We start from the raw sequence: 19,005 nt of genomic DNA, 5'->3' as shown, positions 1-19,005 counted from the left end.
GCCAGGAAGTATATCGCTATCTGAAATATTTTTGAGGAAAACATTCCAGGATTTTTCCAGGACTTAAACAGACCTCAACACTTTTTTACACAGTTTAAAATTGCAGTTTCAAAGGACTCTAAACGATCCCAAACGATGTATAAGGGTCTTGTCTAGCGAAACGACTGTCAGTTTTGGCATGAAAAACTTCTCGTCTTCCTCTTCCTCGCCAGCGCGACCTCACGTAATACGTCATCACGTCAAGAGGTCACAGATGACATATGCGTTTATTGTTTAAAATGGTCCGCAAATGTGCGTTTCATATATGTAACACGTGACCTTTCGACATTATTACACAATTGCATGATTTCACCAAGTAAGATGTGATCCTGGATCAACATTTTTTGTTGATCCTGGATTAACGTTTCAATCAAAGATACCCCAACTTACCCTTAACTCAAACCCTAACCATTTTTAAACCCTGAAATTAGTGTGAAATAATAGTTTGAGGGGTACTTTTAAAGCCCCTAACCCAATCCTAAACCTAAATCTAACATACACCCAAATCCTAATCCTGCAATCTTATTGGTTAAAGAAAATGTTGATCCAGGACCAACAATGGTGTTGATCCAGGATCACATCCTACTTGGTGAAATCACGTTCACCCTGGGGGTCGTCACACAGCCGGAGGAAGAAGAGGTTGTGGTTTAAAAGTGCATATTTTTATTTGTATTGCCAAAAATGACAATCATTTCTCTAGATAAGACCCTTATGCCTCGTTTGGGATCATTTAGAGTCCTTTGAAACTTCAATTTTTAACTGCATTAAAACTGTTAAGTGTTGGGGTCCATTAAAGTCCATTAAAAGGAGAATAATCCTTGGAAATTTTCCCTTTAAAAAACATAATTTCTTCTGGACTGAACAAAGAAAGACATCATCATTTTGGATGACATGGTGGTGAGTAAATTATCTGGATTTTTTTTAAGAAAATTGACTAAACCTTTAAGATAAATTAATGTATTTCAGAAATGGGAGCCCCTGACACTATCTGGCGCCCCCCAAGTTAATAAAGTAATAAAACATGTTTGTTAGCAACCCAGATTCTTTAATAATCAGAGGTAATGACATAAAGATCAGATGAACGATGTCATTAATGTTACTTGTTGAGTTTATTTTTGGCCGTGAGCATCTCCACTTCTCTCATAAAGCGCAGACACATCTCTTCCTGCCACGGTAAAGACACACACTGTACTCCCACAGGAAGACCGACACCGCCTGTCACCGCCTGAAATACACACACAAACACTTAATAATTCCTAATACAAACTCATCCAAAAACATTTGGCTAATATGTGGACATTATTTTTATTAGTAAAGAGCATACAAGTGCAGACTATTTAATGGATTTTGATTCATTTAACATAAATACATAAACACAGAAATCTTCAGGTACAAGCCACCTATGATGTTTAAATAGCCTGATATTTCAATCTCCCTGACATTGTTTGGTTCCCATTTTGTAATTGTGAATATGCTCCCACCTGGTGGCCACCGTTACGCCGCTGGTGTGCATTATTTTCAAATAATTCAAAAGACCGGAGTCAATTATTCCTCTTATACCACGGTTACCACAAACATTGCTCTGGTGCCTATTTTTAAGGCATTTGACAAGTTAGGTGTGCGGTTATCAGAAATTAATGCATACCCACGGAATATTTCTCAGCCAATCAGAATACAGCATTCAACAGACCCGTGGTATAAAATTCTTTAATCACAAAATGATTCTAATATTATTTAAAATCTTTGTAACATCATTGTTAAACCCAGCAGTGTGAAAACTAACCTTAACAAAGAGTTTGTCCCATAAATCGCTGTGGCATCCCTTGTAGTGCTTAAGCTGTGCTTCATCCTCTTCTGTCACTTTAGAGACGGGTACGGTCCCAGCGGGGAAGTTCAGCAGATTAGACAAACCCGTGATACTCAAAACACCTTCAGAAAGAATTGAGAGGTTTAGAATAAACACAATAATGCACAGAGGTGAATTGTATTACTGGTAAACTCATGCTAATGAAACAGTACGTGTTATGCAATGAAATTAAAGTCACTTGTTTACTGAATTTAATCCAATTGCAGGTTACAACAGTACATAAAAATGTTTGTTTACATGTACAGTCCATATAATCTGAACCAAACATCTGCGCAAGTGCACAGCCAGGGTTGCCAGATTCGCGTATCAAAACCAGCCCAATGGACATTCAAAACTAGCCCAAAAGCATCCCAATGACTATTCACAGCCCAAATATCATTAACTTATAAACAAAAAAATCAAAATCAACTCGCTGAAAAAGTTTAAAAGTAGCCCAAATCTGAAGTCTGCAAAAAAGCAGAGGACTTGGCAACGCAGCGCACAGCATCTCTTGTTGAGTTCACGCTTTATCTCTATATGTACAAAGTTGAGTTGGAGAAAGTTGAACTGTTTTCAGATATAAACAAAGAAAACTAACTTTTTAAAACGCACAACGCTATTTTATTGCTTTATTTAATTTTATGAAAGACACGAACGCTGCAGAATGTACAGCCAAGACATGAACTTAAGCACAATTCTTCTGCGCATGTGAACAAGGTATTTTTGACATGATTTACGAGCTTACATGCATACTTTCTCCTGATGATCAGATCACAGATTGGACTACACCACCACTTTCAATACGATCAATATTTGCATCCGATCGACCTCAATCATATTAATTAGAGTGTTAACATCAAGGCTTTTCAATCTGATTGAGCCATCAAAACGATTACAAAGGGATTATTTGGTTGCATGTAAACGTACCTCTAAAATATCTATGATGTAATGAATGATACCTGCATCACTTTCCTCTGTTGACCACACTTGATGGAAACAATGCCATAGATCATATTATTATTATTATTATTATTATTATTTATATGTGCAAAAAAAAAAGATTTAGTAAAGAAAAAGTATGTAAAGATATTTTTGAAAACTTGAAACTTATATATTTGAAACTCTTTTCTTCAGCTTTTGTTTGCTAAAATGATTGTGAGGGTCTTCATTCTCTTTAAAAAAAACTCTTAAAAATAAATAAATGTCAGAAGAAAGCCTGTGACAGTCTGGTTATCTTAGTTATCTCTGATTAATGAGTAACTGGACTGTGTGAACTTAAAGCATAATTCTAAACAGTATCATGTGACATTCATACGATAACACTTCAATATATGTGTTAACATAAACAATATGTCTACAGCATTTATTCATTTCTTTATACATTCTGTTAACATTAGTAAACAGAAAGAACAAACAAAAAACTATTAAAATAACAAGCATAAACAAAAATGAATAAATGCTGTAAAAATATGTTGCTTATTGTTAGCTAATACATTAAAGGTGCATTGTGTAACTTTAAAAAGGATCTCTTGACAGCAATGCAATCTAATCTCCATAACTATTTTATCAGTGGTGTATTAAGAACTTACTAAACAAACCGTAATGTATTGATTAACTTAGAATGAGACGTTTTTATCTACACACCGCGGGTCTCCTTACACAGAAGTCGCTGTCATGCTTCTACAGTAGCCCTAAAGGGACAAACTACAAACTCCTACCGCTTCGGAGCGGTATTCAAGGCTCAGCGTGCCCCATCATGCATCATGTTCTGGATGTAAATCGTGAGACTTTTGCCCAAACCTCGCGAGATTTCGCAGAAACTTTTAATTGGTGCCAGCATGTATTTTGTAAAATATCTGCAACTGCTTTTATCACATGATTAGAAACAACATTAATGGGACTACTGAATAAACTTTAATAAAGCTGCATGCACAAAATGAAGAGTTTTTACGCCGCTAAAAATCTATCTAATCACAGTTTGACTCCTGTTAACAAATGAAAGCTTATTGTACTGCGTTATTATTGATCAGACTAAAATTAATCAGGTCATTTGGCTCTGTTTTAGTGAATGCTAAGATTTACCGCTGTGTGGGTAATCTAATAAAGGTAAAATACAGTACTGTTGAGTTTGCCGCAGTAGAAGAAATTGTAGGCAGGTCCGAGCATTGGGCACAAAAGAACGTCCAGATTCAGTCTTCTCCATTCTGCAAACACCTCATGAATGTATTCCTGCAGATTGAAAAAGATTATTAATATGATTTTTATAGAAATAACCTATACAGTAGTTCAGTGATGTGATTCTTGCGATCAGCTTGTAACCAAAAGGAATTAGCTTCAGGTAATTTACAGCAATAACAATGTATTTAAGTAGTCTTGTTGGCGTGCTATAAGCAGCGCACCAACAATCACCCACCTCCATCCCCAGCTCCACCTGTCTAGATCTGTTTACTGGGGATATTCTGGCAATACTTCTTATATTAGTAATTGAAGTGTGTTTCTAAATGATTTGTTGTTGAATCAGTAGAATGATGTGCAATTTAAAAGACTTAACATAACACTATGCGTGTGCAAGGTGAACCTTCAGCCCATAAACCAGATGGGAGGTTAGTAACTATTAGCAATTTGCTGAATAATGACATTAGAAGAGAGGTTTCTAAAAACAATAAAAGCAATAAAATAAAGGAAGACTACCTCGACTTGTGTATGTTGTTGCCATAATTCTGGTATGGACCTTGCAAAAGAAAGAAAAATGGTAGAAATGTTGAAAATAAGCATTTAAAGATATACAGTACATTTTCAGGCTGAAAAAAGATCCTGATCACCTTATCCACTTTCCACTTTAATATAATACTATAATACTAATACTTTAATATACAGTACTTATAATATGCTATGATTTAATCTGTAGCTCACCTCAAACCACATATTGAATTTAGGGATGCAGATATCCGTGGATACTGGAGAGGAAAAGACAAGCATCAGACACTTTAACAATACACCTCATAGGTTGACCATTAGTTCAACACAAATGAAAGACACAAACGAAAAACAGGAAATGGTTAAAGATAACGAAACTCACAATAGGCTTGAGAATGACAGAAAGAATCTTCTTTATGAAGTTTGGGAGTCTGTATGGCATTAGTTGAGATTGAAGAGTTGGGTCAATGGGTTTCCCTCTGAAATCACAAACATACTGTACCTTATGAAGCTCATGCAAAACAAGTACAAATGCCTTGAATGCTTATTTTCTGTAAAGCTGAAAACTATATTCATTATTTAGTGTTACTATGTATAACAGATGAATGAAGCACGTTTAATACAGAAACACAATAATAATGGACTCACATGTTTTTCAGGAGGGTCGCACCTCCATCCGCCAAAATCCCTTTAATCATCAGCTCATTTGCGGCCGTGGTGATTCGCGGGGGTTTGAACGGGATCAGCTGAAGGGTGAAGAACACGTCACAACCCCAGACCATTTCTGATCAACTACACAACTTTAAAAACTTGGCTATTAACCCTTTCATGCGTGCATAGTTTTAAAGCATTTTTTATATGCTTGTTACATTAAAGTGCCCATATTATGCCAGTTTTTCCACAAGTTAAATATGTGCATGAGTTTCATAAAACATGTTTCAGAAGTTGTTTGCTCGAAATAGCTTGTAGGAAAAGATTCTTACCCATTTCTAATAGCCTCTGTTTCAGTGCATTTCAGATTGTGCCGTTTTGAGGTGGTCATTACATATTTATGAGCTGCTGCTCCTTTGCCCACGCCCCACTATTAACTCTTTCCCCGCCACTGACGAGATATCTCGTCAATCAAGAGACAACGCTTCCCCGCCAATGACGAGTTTTTCCGTCTTTCCGCAATACAGCTATTATCCACTAGGTGGTGCCCTTCCGCAACCTTTTAAACCCGGAAGTATTGCCCTATGGCAAGCGGCTGCATGTCCGTGTCTGTTTTAAAGATCGCTCTGAATGGGATCTCTATGAAAAGTCTGTCACAAAAATGGAATTATCTCTGCTTTTTGCTCAAAATGTGGTGTTTTTGCAGAAACCTACCCATATTCAAAAGCTGATTACAAAAGAACCACTGAAGGTAGGATGAAACGGTTTTTTTTGTTTGAAAGCAGAGGGTCTGTTCTTTCATTTGGTATATTGTATGTTTATATATTTGAAGAAGAACATTTTCTGGTAGACATTAACCTTTTGTGAAAATCATGAAAAACGCTGGCGCTGGCTGGCAACTTTTTTAAAAACGCTGGCGGTGAAAGAGTTAACGTCATGTGCACATGTGCAATGGTATCGCGCGAGCAGTACAGACCATATACTGTATATTATTATATATTAACGGTTTATGTATTGACAACAGACAAATCAAGCAAAAAGTATCACTAATAAGTACACTCCAGGAGAAGAAACTCATTACACATACCGTATTTTTCGGTCTGTAAGCTGCGTTTTTTTCCCATAGTTTGGCTGGTCCTGCGTCTTATAGTCAGGTGCGCCTTGTAAGTCAGTATGAATTAATTTTGACATTTATAAGGCAAGAGACAACATTACCGTATATAGCCGCGAGAGTCCGCCATATGCTGCTTCTGTATTTATGTAATTTAATGAATTCAGTGATGTGGAATGAAGAGCCTGCGAACTTCATGCTAGTTGGCTTTATTCAACCTTCCAGGTAAGTTTTGTATGCTATGGTTTATCGTTTAAATAACTGATAATATTACTTTAACGTACAGACATCTATTCAGCCTGCTATTGTTTAGTTGAATAACTTGCCATTCCAGATTAAATGTCTGTTCTTGGGCTTAGATTTTGTGAAATAATTTTCGAAATAAACGCGCTGTATAGTCCACGGTGACATATGTTATTTTGTCTTGCATTTTTGAATGATGCGGCTTATACTCTGGTGCGTCTTATAGTCCGGAAAGTATGGTAATGTTTGGCTTCGAGTGTAAATTGTGATGTGATGTAGCAGTCTCAACAGTACACTCGTTTTGGCCTGGACAACGCTAACATATTCCCATTTATAAAACATTTTCAAATGCATTATTTCCGCAAATTACAGAAAATTAGAACTGACGGGGGAAGTATACTGCTTGTGAACACCATGCTAATTGCTAGTAGCTAGCGGGAAGTCCGCCATATCTTGAGAAAGTGATAGAGACTCTGGGATAGGCTCGTCGGAAAATCCGGGTCGCTAAGGTCCGGTCTTGGTTAGTTTGGCAAAACACTATTACTTAGTTAGTTCATGTAGAATTGTAAACTAAAACAGTTAAATATTTCTGATAACTTTCGAAAAGTATGGTAGCTGGTCACTGGCTTTGCAGGAGAAACCTTCTCAATGGCAAATGACTTATAAAACACGAGTTTACCCCCTCGACACGCACCAATTTGTGGGCGGGATGACGCCAGTTTTTTTTAACGCTGACAATAATATCTATATAGCTTACTGTCTACAAACATTATATTAACATTACTATACATCGTTTATAAGGTCTACGGGTTTATGGTCTCTGTTTTGAGATACAGATGCTCTAGCATCATAAATGTAGTATTTTGCAACAGAAGTCCAGATGACAACATGTAGGTACGTGACAATCTCGGCTGTCAAAGCTGTTAATTTGGTTCCTCTCGACGAAACTATGGATTACCTCAAGCGGCGTGCGGAGTAAAAACATTCTTGAATTTGTAACTTAGATTTAGAAAAATTGCTAAACTACAAGTGAACGAAATTTCAATGAATTTGAACGACGCGCAAAGGTTGTTTTACCACTCGCAAAATGGAAAACAATGGGACAAAATAAGGTTATGATTTACAAGTTTCAAATGGCCAGTATTTTGTTATTCTTGAACCCATAGACATGGTCTCGGAGTCATTATAAAGTTTTTTTCAAGCTCTTTCTATCTGAACAACTAGTTTTAGCATTTAACCATGTATAAAAATTGTGTCACATACCTACAACATGAAGAATATAAACGGAAATTGCAAATCAAATCCAGTCTGTTTCAGATGTGTGAATAATCCATGAAAACTGTCTAATAAGAATACATCCAATGACCATTTTATTTTCACAAATGCATATAATCTGTGAAATATAGATATAGTCTGTTGTTTACAACAGATTTCGCATGAACGTCATGTAATAGAATATAAAATACAATCTGAGTACTATTTACGTCGTAACACTAAGTATATATGAGATTACACTTTAGGTTCTGGTAAACACATAAACACGCATTAAAACTTTGTTTTAAAAAGTAGGCGGGAGTATAATACATAATATCCAAACAGCGCTGTCAGAAATAGCAAGGCTAGTGACGTCACAACGGAGCTGATTTTAAAATCGGGAAATCTGGCTCAAGGCAGAGGACATTCAGAAACCTGTATCTCACTCAAAACAACATGGATTGATTTTTTTTACGTTTGTATGCGTGTGGAAACACCAGAGACATAAAAGAACACCCCAAAAACCAGAAAAAGTGAGTTTTTCATAATATGGGCACTTTAAGATTAATATTAAAACATTTTCTTTTATGTTTAATTCTGTAATGCATCATTAAATCACAAACAGTTTATCGTTGTACCGTGTGCCCTGCTCTCTCCAGTAGGTGCTTGGTCTCCCTGAAGGCCCTGGCCGTGCTTGGAGATGGTTGGAAGTTACCGTCTACCTCATAATAACCAATCCTCAGGGGTTCTGAGCTCTCATACACCTGTTCATTTGGTAAAAAGGAATCACAGACTTGTAACAGCTGCTTGGCAATCGTTATCTATAAAACAAGCTTTTGCTTGTTCAGGACCTCGCGGTTGAACGGTATGGGAGGAACGGTGGGGTCCAAGGTGAACATGTCCTCGCAGAGAAGAGCCTGCATTAAGAGGGCCAAGCTCTCAACATCCCTCGCCATGGGGCCAATCGATGACAAGACTACAAACACAACACAGAATCGTATTGCAACGGTGCTGAACAATGTGGTTTATGATTGCTGTAAAATTGTGTACCTGACTTCTGGCCCTTGTTACAAGAACTGGCTCCACGCAAACTACAAAAAAACAAAAAAAAAATCCCACATAGGTCAAATTTATGCAAAAATGACACTACTAGCCTAGGTATTATATATCTTCACATAAATCAAACACAAGAACCTTATCCGGTTTGATGTGGGCTTAAGTCCACAAATCCCACAAAAGGCAGATGGGATACGAACGCTCCCGGCGAGGTCAGTCCCCAGGCCCAGGATGGAGCCACCTCCACCAATCAGAGCTCCTTCTCCTCCGGATGAACCTCCTGGGGTCTTCTGAAGGTTGTGGGGGTTCAGGGTTTGGCCATAAATTGGGTTACAGCAGTCATAACTACAGCGGATTGAAACACGGCAGACTGGTTATAGTTTAATCAGTCAATGGTGTCTAGACTTTGTTAAAATCTATAGTAGGTAACCAGAGCTAGAGAATGATTTATTTCTATGTGTCAAAGGCTATCATTTGTATATAGAACAGTCAACATGAGTTGAACACATAACTAAATAAACAACATTACATAAACCAGTGATTTCCCCCAACTCTCTTTATTTGCCATTTGATTTTGTTGTAACATAGAGGGGGCAAAATTTAAAGAATATTTTAACAACCTTATCTTGGAATTGTTAGCATATGATTAAAAAAAGTTTTAATAAAAATATTAGTGGAACATGTAGCCAATCATCAAGCCAAATATTGAATTCATACAAAGAAATCAGAACACTTAAGTATACAAGTTATAGAAAATCTATGGAGAGAACTGAAGATCAAAGTTCATAAAAGAGGCCCAAGGAACTTCCAATATTTAAAGACCATTTGTGTAGTAGAATGGGCCAGAATTACTCCTGAGAAATGCAGACAACTGGTCTCTCTATACAAGAGGCGTCTAGAAGCTGTAATCACCAACAAAGGCTTTTCTACAAAGTATTAAATAAAGTGTGTTCAATACTTATTCCATGTGTCATTTCACTTTATTTATTATGACTCAACTTGTATACTTAAATGTTCTGATTTCTTTGTATGAATTCAATATTTGGTTTAATGGCAACATCTGGTGAAATTTTTTTGTTAATGGCCAACTTAGAAATCCCCTTACTGATAAAAATGCTAATGTGTCCAATACTTATTTTCCCCACTGTATGTAGATTTATTTGTTATCTATATATGTAATTACTAAATATTCATCTATGGCATTTAAAAGACCTTATTTGTATTTATTCATGCACATTTTAGTTGTGAAGGAAGCTTACTGTAATGTAATTCAAATTTGACAAGCGGTTGTAAGATACTTAAAAGAGTAATCAACTTTCATAAACGTTTGATGATTGTGAAGCGCAAAGATTTTATGTCAACCATGTGTTTATGACGGGTGTTAAATCACACTGAATGAGGGTTTATTATCTTAAAATCATGCTTACGGTGTCATATTCTTACGCAATGGCTGCTTTTATAAATTTATATAATCATTCATCACACTTTAATGGGATTATATTATATAACAGTAAACACAGAGGATTAAAGAGCTTGTTGAACCTTTGCACTTTTTTGAAAAAAAAAAAACATTCCACCCAAACTTTCAGAAAAGACGTTACAGTCAGTTTTTATATATCCAGGTTGTTAACCCCATAGTTTTATCCCCAATTTTCAAAATTATCATTACAATGTCTGGATGCCAAAAAAATTCAAGGTTCCCACTTTAAGTCAAATGTCAAATCCCCTGACTTCTCCTGACTAAAAAGCAAAATTTCCATGACCTGTGTCTGGGATGTCATGAGCCCGTATAATGTATAATTGCCAATAAACAGCTGTTTAAATTGTAGTCAGCGGAGGCTTTGACCCAGAAATTGTATTTTCTTATGTCACAAGTTAACAAGTGGATTACATTTTGATCAATGGGAACATTTAAAGCAACAAACAAAAATCTCTGACAATGCATGACTTCGTTAATTTGTGACCCTGGACCACAAAACCAGTCATAATAGCTTGGGTAGGTAGCAATAGCCAAAAATACATAGTATGGGTCAAAAAAAAATTTTATGCCAAAAATTATTTGGGATATTAAGTAAAGATCATGCTCCATGAAGATATTTAGTAAATTTCCTACCGGATATATGTAAAAAATGTATTAATCATTAGTAATGTGTGTTGCTAAGGACTTCATTTGGACAACTTTAAAGGCGATTTTCTCAGTATTTTGATTTTTTTTGCACCCTCAGACTCCAGATTTACCTATAGTTGTATCTCAGCCAAATGTTGTCCTATCCTAACAAACCATATTTTAAAAGAAAAACTTATTTATCAGATGATACAAATCTCAAAAATTGACCGTTATGACTGTGGTCCAGGGTCACCTATGTGGTTTGGTTTATCACCATTCCACATAGTTGACCCTGACATTCACGCATTTAACTAAACTTTTAATGCTAAAAGCTTCAGTAAATGCTCTGCATGGGTTATATGTGTGTAATATTTAACATGACAGTCTTTTGCATTACGTTTGCACACGATATGAGGTGGGCTCACCTCAGAAGACCCTGCGGGACATTTGTCTTGACGAAAGGAATGGCGCCCTGTCTCTTAAGCACAGCAACAACCACACTGTCCATAAGCGCCGGCTGATCTATTTTACTCAGCACTCCACATGTAGAGTCATGACCCTGTAGGCACAAACAGAGAGTTACAATGCAAACCCGCAGACCTGACCAATCACACCTGAGCCCAGATCTTCACCTTATATCCGAGGTTTTCCTTGATGCTGATTGGGATGCCATATAGAAGACCTTTCTGTTGAGTCTTGATGTCTTTCAGCTGCTCCACGGAGCCCATCAGCATCTGAGTGTTGCAGTTCAGTTTGTCGTTCACCTGCAGAGCCTTTGAAACCAAACCAAAGACATCATTCTCAGTTTCTGACACATTGGTTTCATTCAAGCAGCAGAAATACTTTATTTAGGGATTTGAGGCTAGAAGGGATAAAGCTACGGCCATAATCTCGTGAAATCTCACCGGATGTGTGCGGTTTTCATCCTGACCCGACCCCTAAACCAAGGGCGTAGGTTTGATTCTGGCATTGGTGGGGACATAAATAAAATGGTTGCATTGCAAAAACTGTTTATCACCGTTTACTTGACACAAACAACAGACAACTCAGTATGCACTTTACTCAGTAACATCTGACTCGCCACCCCCGGCCATCCCAAATTTATAATAAACAATTTGTTATGTCCTAGAGCCTAATAAACAGTAACTGTTTAAGTCTTTGTCAAAAAAAAAAGAAAATCACATTGTAAGATATAACCATATTTACTTTATAACAATGAAGAATATGCAATTAATATTTAAATCTTATTTTAATTTTGCCAAAAAAATCCCAGTGTTGAAGTAGGTATGTATATCATGCTGTTTCCTGAACAACGTTTATTAACGTTTCTGTAGTTCACGTTAAATCTTCTTTTCATTAACAGACAGTTAATCAGTGTGAAAAAAATAATTTTAAGTTTAAAATGCAACCTAACATCATGTCTACATCTGTGCAAGTAATGACCACAGTGCAGTAATGTAAAGTATTCAGCAATCATGACATGAATTCATGTTTTTACCATGTTGGGGTAATTTTCTTTCATGGATTAGGGACCCCCTAAATAACCTTGCTACCCCATTTATAAAAGGTTGACACAAGTTTGCAACTCCTCAGGTTAACATGGGATTGTCGTGTATTGGTTAAAACACTGTCCTTGAATCATTATGTGACACAACTTGTTCCGTATTTTGTGCATGAAACAGTTACAGTGGGTGTAATAATACTTTCTTCCTCGCTTACCTGTAGCCCGAATAATCACGCGCGTCTTGTTGAGTGAACTTTGGCGCGTTGTACAAAGTGAAACCATCCTATCACACGTAGCGAGTAAGCCCATCATAAAGTGATGTGAAATAGAGAGGCGGGACTCAAGAAATGCTAATCCAATCATATTAGCAATACGATTAGAGAGGCGGGACTAAAGAAATGCAAAGCCAATCATATTAGCGATGTGAGTTACGGAGGCGGGCATTGCAGAGAACGAAAGCCGTTAACCGTTTGTGTACCAAATAGAGCGTCATTTTTACAGAACAGGATTGCAAAAGATTTCTAGTCTCATTTAAATGATTCCTGAAAAAAAAATATAATAAGTAAAAAATAGAAAACACAAGAATAAGAAGGACATTAGTGGTTATATATAAATACAGATTAATTGTTTGGTCGAAATTATTGCTAGGGACAATTCAGTCTTCCCTGAATATTGCTAGGGACATGTCCCTAGCGTCCCACCCTAAATCTACGCCCATGCCCTAAACATAACCCTAAACCCAATATTTAATGTGATTTAGGCCGTAGCTGTATCCTCTCTAGCCAGAATCGCTGTTTTTCATCCTAATCCTAACCCTAAACCCAACATCTCACAAGCTGTATCCCATCTAGCCAGAACCGTTTTTTATGTTCCCAGTTTAATTCCCAGTTTAGACATCACTAATACATAAAATTATACACTAGGGCACAAAAGATACTTATATTTTATATCAAAAACTTTCATAAGAATATTATATCAATTGGATTCTGAAGGATCTAGAGTTTTAGATATGCAACTTGTGTGTATTTGTATTATATGAGATAGAGGTCACAGAGAAAGTCATTTTCATGACAGAGAGATCTACTTAGTGTAATGGGGCGTACACACCAAAGGCGAATTCAATGATTTTTGCAAACAGATACAAAGTTAATGCAAAGATGCGAATAGACGCAAACTGGTGCGGGTCAATGCGAAAGATGCGAACTGGGCGGCGCAATAGCTGTGAAAACTCGCTATTTGCCTCAAACGCGTCTTCGCACAAGTTGAAAATAATTTGCATGGCACAAAGTTAAATATAATTTGTTGATTTATCTTTATCAATTCAAGTTAAGTAGCTTTTTTGTCAGTTTTCACCCAAATTAGCAGCGCAGTACATTGTGAAATGATACCACGTTATTCCAGGACCACAGACACTAATTTACATAAAACAACACAGACTAAAAAGTTAATTTTAACCTAGTCACATAAAGTGCATGTCTGCAACCCTGTGCAAACATTGCCAGACAAGAGACAGAAAACCATGCAACAATAATACAATACACTACAAATATGCATACAGTTTGTAGTTCACCCTAAAGACAGCATGCAAACCCGCCAATCCAGATTTAAGAACGTTACTAAGAAAAGCTTGTGTGCTTTGATGCAAACAAGGAAATCTGAGCTTTCATACACATGCTGAAAACACAGTCAATACACCAGATCAAACAAACAGTGAAAACTTTGGTAAACAATCTTTCATGCTTTTTCTGCATCAGAACGTTAATTTTACAAAATCATAAAACTGTATTTACAGGTTGAAATTTAATTTTGAATCCCAGCCTTTCTTTATTTCTTTATTCTTTACGCCATTTCGGAATCTATCCCAGCCTTTCTTCGTACTTAACCTATATGTGTTTACATTGCAATGACCAAATATTAACACCATATTAGCAATTCCATGCAAATGTCAATTTTATTATAAAAAAAGTAAAGTTTTTAGACTTTTTACCCAAAGTTTTTAACCATACTTATGTCTTAAGATGTCAATATTTGGTGGTTTAAATACCCATGCAAAAGTCTCTGTTAAAGTATTAAAAGCTTTTTTTTATTATTTTCCATAAGTAAGCACAAATTTTAGAAATGTCACGTGACGTCCATAACGCTGTTTCTTCCACATAAATGCACGCAGCACACATAAAAATTTTAATAAAATAATATGAAATGTTCTTTGAAGAGCCGTCCCTTCTTCATTTATTGGGTCTTCTTGTTTCTAGTTTGTGCATTTTAATTCACACAATTCATACAAAGTATTTTGTCTCCCAAAAACTTTTTTGTCACATCCATAACGCATGCATGTTTCCCTAATCTAAAATAGAAAACATGATGTCTGATCTGATGTCTGAACTCATCAGGGGTTTATAATATAAATATATAATATAATATTTAAATATAAACAGATGGTTTAGTATATTGGTAATAAATGCATTCTCTGTGAATGTATATTTCAAGTTTTGACTGCAAATGTCACATCCATAATGCATGATTTGCTTATATGCAGAAAGCTCCTCACTTTTCTCTAGAAACCAATGATTCCTGTAAGAAACTCTGTGAAACCAAACACTAAAGTCTATATATGTGCAACTAACTTATTATCTGGTTTTGCTCAAAACTGATGCCTATCGTGATATAAAGGATTTTTCTTGTTTTTACTCAAATACATCCAACAAAGCACCATGTCTTATCAAACTAGATAACATCACCCTGTATAACAAAACCATAAAACAACAACATTCACATCCTATAATTCAGCATGCAACATCAATGAGAAACTTATAGATGTGTAATGTGTAATCCAAAGTTGATGTTGTGAGAATGCATAAAATGAAATGACCGATCCATCAGCTGACCCAAACCTCTATCACAAGGGCAATGAACAATTCTTATGGTTCAAAACAAGAAATACTATTATATACAGGGTTTAAAATGAACACCTGTTAACCCACTAAATGCAGGTAAAAATCAGCTGTGGTGGGTAATGTTGTGAAAACTCTAGCCAATTTGGAATGTTACTTTTTATAAATTATATTCAATCAATAATTTCTTGAAAAATTGCATATATTAAAAATAAAGGGTATCCCGCACCCTATTAGTAACTTGCAAAAGATGAAAATATTTATTGAGACATTTCGATCACAAGATCTTCCTCAGGCATACTTGTGATCGAAACGTCACACTAATAGTGTGCGGGATAACCTTGATTTTTAATATAATAATAAAAAATATAATAAATGTTTTAAAAATGAAGATGTGTCATAGTTAATCTGGTTCTTTTCTTTTTTGTTGGCTAGTAAAAATTCTGAATGGCGGGTAACTTTGATATATAGTAGCCAAATTGATACTGGACAAAAAGTGTTTTAAAACCACAAAGTACATTTCTTTATCATATGTTACTATCAGTTTCTGAGTTGGGTGTGTAACATGTCAACAACCCCTAGTAACTGATTGATTTTGTTACACAGCGAGGTTACAGTAACACAATCCTCAAGTGTACAGTGATAATAATGAAAACAATATAAATACTACTTATTGAAATGATAACTGTAAATACATTATCACTGGACATAGTTGACAATTTTTGTCCAAATTGGGTGCCCCTTTCAAAAATATCTACTGTATCCATATGCATTAATGCATAATTGAAGGATGTACAGACAATCCACCTCTAGTATGTATATCAAATAGTATTGAATTATTTGTGTTTATATAATTTTCTAGAACATATCTGAACATTGGTACATTGATGCCACAGTATAAATGGCAAAATGTTTTGTGTTGATATTATCTTGTTTTAGTATATCTGTTGCTGGAGTTGCACTTAAATGACAGCCTTTGAAAAGCATTTTAAACTACCAGGATTACAATATTTCAGCGTTTGATAGCTTACGTATTGTTGTTATCTGACTCTAAGTCTGTGTACGTCCATGCATTATTTTAGTATGGTGAAGTTAGTACACATTTTATTTATATATAATGTGGTGGTTTGATTTAATTGAGGAAATTATGCCACACCCTAGGTTGCCACTACTTACAACAAACTCTCTGTCTGTTACAATGAATCCCTCCTACTGTATGAGGTAAGTTAATTTGTAGCAGAGATGTGTGTGTGTTGCTTGTGTAAAAACATGATCTAACTTGAATATTTTGAAAATACCTGTGAATGGTTTCAAGAAAAGGTTTCACAAGACAAGTCATGAATCTAGCTATAAACCGATACAAAGAGTCATTTAAAGATACAATTTGTATTTATGCGCCGCAAGATGGCGCCAGGTCAAACAAAAACAATGATGTTGTTTACTGACGCTCTGAAGCAGCGTGGAATTATGGGATTTGTAGTCTTTAACTCAACCGCTGATGGCCATCAATCAGACGAGAACGAGAAATCACGTTGATGGATAAGGTAATCAAGTCTTATAAATGTTGCGTTTGATCACATTTTTTATTTCATTATGTAAGTTTATATGTGATGTTCAAAACGAAATTGTTAGTCATATTGATATTACAGTATTAGTCAAAATTCGATGGTAAACACAGCACAGAATTAAGTTTTCAACTTACAATCTACAATGATTTTTGACATAATGTATTGACAGTACAAATCTTATTGTGAAGTGTCTTAAAATGACCATTTATATTGCTGTACAATACCTTTTGATGTGCATACCGTCCGCGGGAAGACGCGCTGATTACAATCTACACACTAATGTTGTGATCAATATAATAGTATACGTTTTTTGAAGGGTTACGAATCAAAACAACTCACCCATCGCGTAAAACACAAGCAGGATCAGAATCTCGGTCTAGTTAAATGATGTCGTGAAGCTCTCTCCATCCAGATAATGCAACAACAAATTGATCCTCCCTCGTTTTGTTCCAAACTCTTCTTGGGTCGTTTGGTTGGCCCGTACGCTTACAGGAGCTGACACAACCAGCGGCAGACGGTACAGAGATATCCATAAGTTCATAAGCAAGCGCGTAGTCCGACAGGCGCTATCGCATAGTTCCGCATTTGTCCACAACACTGGCTCGCTGCGTCCGAAAACTCAAGACAGTGAGGACTTGTTGCCTCGCTGCCTCATGAGGCCATGACTTCGGCCTCGGAGGCCTGAAGGCCGCTCAGAGAAAGGCTTTCCGACGCACTTCAAAGGCAGCGTGTTTGAAATATAAACAGAGCGCGCCTTTGTGATAACTAATCACATATTTGAAAATTACAATACTAATTTCTCCCTAGAAATGCAATTAAAATGCTTAAAAAGTGAAAATATACGTTTATTTTCACTAAATTTGTGCTCCAGCCGCTTCCTTGGCCGCCATTTTATTTTTTCGAGCTCGACCACTGTTGTCATGTGGTTTACGTCAGTAAGGGCGGTGACAAAGGGTCACACTGCCCCGTGTCAATGTTTTGAATGGAAATTTTCTCACGATTTACAAGTAGTTGAAAACATTACAGATATTGATAGTAATCAGCTGGACAAAATATATAACACTGGCCTAGTGGTTTTTGGAGATTTTACTGCAAATATCTTACAAATTGCACCTTTAAAATAAATTACAACCTTTTCCATGAAGGCATGAAGCACAGCATCTGGCTGCAGGGATCCATCCTTGAGTTTCTCAATGAGTTCTGGCAATGACAGAGATACTATGACACTGCCCTCAAAGTCAGGGTTCTGGAAACAGAAATAAACAAACAAAACATGAATAAATGAAAAATAAATAAAAAATAAATCATATATTTATTTACCGTCTACAGTTTTGTTATTCTGTAAAAGAGAATGCAGGGTTAATTTTGTGACGGATGAATGAACGATTTTCCTATTGCATCTTTGTGATAACTAGCTGTCGAGATTAATTGTGATTAATTGCATACAAAATAAAAGTAGTTTTTTTTTGCATAATATGTATATAAACATGCATGTATGCATTTAAAAAACATTTACACGTATATGTATTTGATAAATTTAATTATATAGTCTACTAGACGGCCAAAAACAAACAAACAAACAAAAAAATCACAATATTATTAAAAGAAAAAAATGTTATTTACCGATATTTTAAATTGTTGCACAGCTTGTTTAGCTTCATGAAATGATTTGTCTCTTCTTTTCCGAGCCTTCAGTATTTTCTTCTGAATCTTCTGTTTATTGATCCATTTCAAGAAGAGAAATAATGCGCCTGCAGCGCATACGCTGGCTGTACAAACTGATGTCAAATTATTATTCACGTTCGCATGAAGATGATTAAACATCTCCATAATTGATGTTGTTTCTGGTTAAGTATGAACCTGTTCTGCAACTACTGCTGCTGTGTGGACTTTTAACAACTCTCGTAGGACGAAACGACATCAAAGAATCTCGAACTCTGTCCTAGAGCTCCGACTCTCACAGTCACTTCCTGTTTGAGCGTGCAAAGAGAGCAATGACACAAGCTGCTGAAGCCCAAACGCAGAACACTAACATTTT

General features: G+C 36.0%; 1 protein-coding gene across 1 annotated transcript; it reads right to left on the bottom strand.

Annotated features, from left to right (window-relative positions):
• Positions 1-806: 806 nt before the first annotated feature.
• faah (fatty acid amide hydrolase) lies at positions 807-18,928 on the bottom strand. The gene is made up of 15 exons (XM_065293828.2): positions 18,591-18,928; positions 18,100-18,213; positions 11,637-11,777; positions 11,430-11,563; positions 9,036-9,242; positions 8,892-8,932; positions 8,693-8,817; positions 8,480-8,605; positions 5,231-5,328; positions 4,965-5,061; positions 4,799-4,842; positions 4,577-4,616; positions 4,006-4,114; positions 1,823-1,968; positions 807-1,264 (listed from the first exon to the last, which is right to left on the bottom strand). The coding sequence occupies exons 1-15, from the start codon at positions 18,795-18,797 to the stop codon at positions 1,136-1,138; spliced, it is 1,758 nt and encodes a 585-aa protein (XP_065149900.1). The 5' UTR covers positions 18,798-18,928; the 3' UTR covers positions 807-1,135.
• Between the last annotated feature and the right edge of the window lie 77 nt (positions 18,929-19,005).

The sequence above is a fragment of the Paramisgurnus dabryanus genome, chromosome 7 (assembly GCF_030506205.2).
Source record: "Paramisgurnus dabryanus chromosome 7, PD_genome_1.1, whole genome shotgun sequence".
In the NCBI taxonomy this organism is placed as follows: domain Eukaryota; kingdom Metazoa; phylum Chordata; class Actinopteri; order Cypriniformes; family Cobitidae; genus Paramisgurnus; species Paramisgurnus dabryanus.
The sequence above is the reverse complement of the archived record's forward strand: the minus strand, read 5'-3'. Positions and strand labels throughout refer to the sequence as shown.

Bases quoted from the DNA above. Each gene is read 5' to 3' on its own strand.
- faah (XM_065293828.2), bottom strand. From the start codon at position 18,797: ATGGAGATGTTTAATCATCTTCATGCGAACGTGAATAATAATTTGACA. The intron at 4,617-4,798 runs GTGAGCTACAGA...TTCTTTTGCAAG, and splicing joins AATTCAATATGTGGTTTGAG to GTCCATACCAGAATTATGGC. The intron at 1,969-4,005 runs GTACTGTATTTT...TTCTTTCTGAAG, and splicing joins CTACTGCGGCAAACTCAACA to GTGTTTTGAGTATCACGGGT.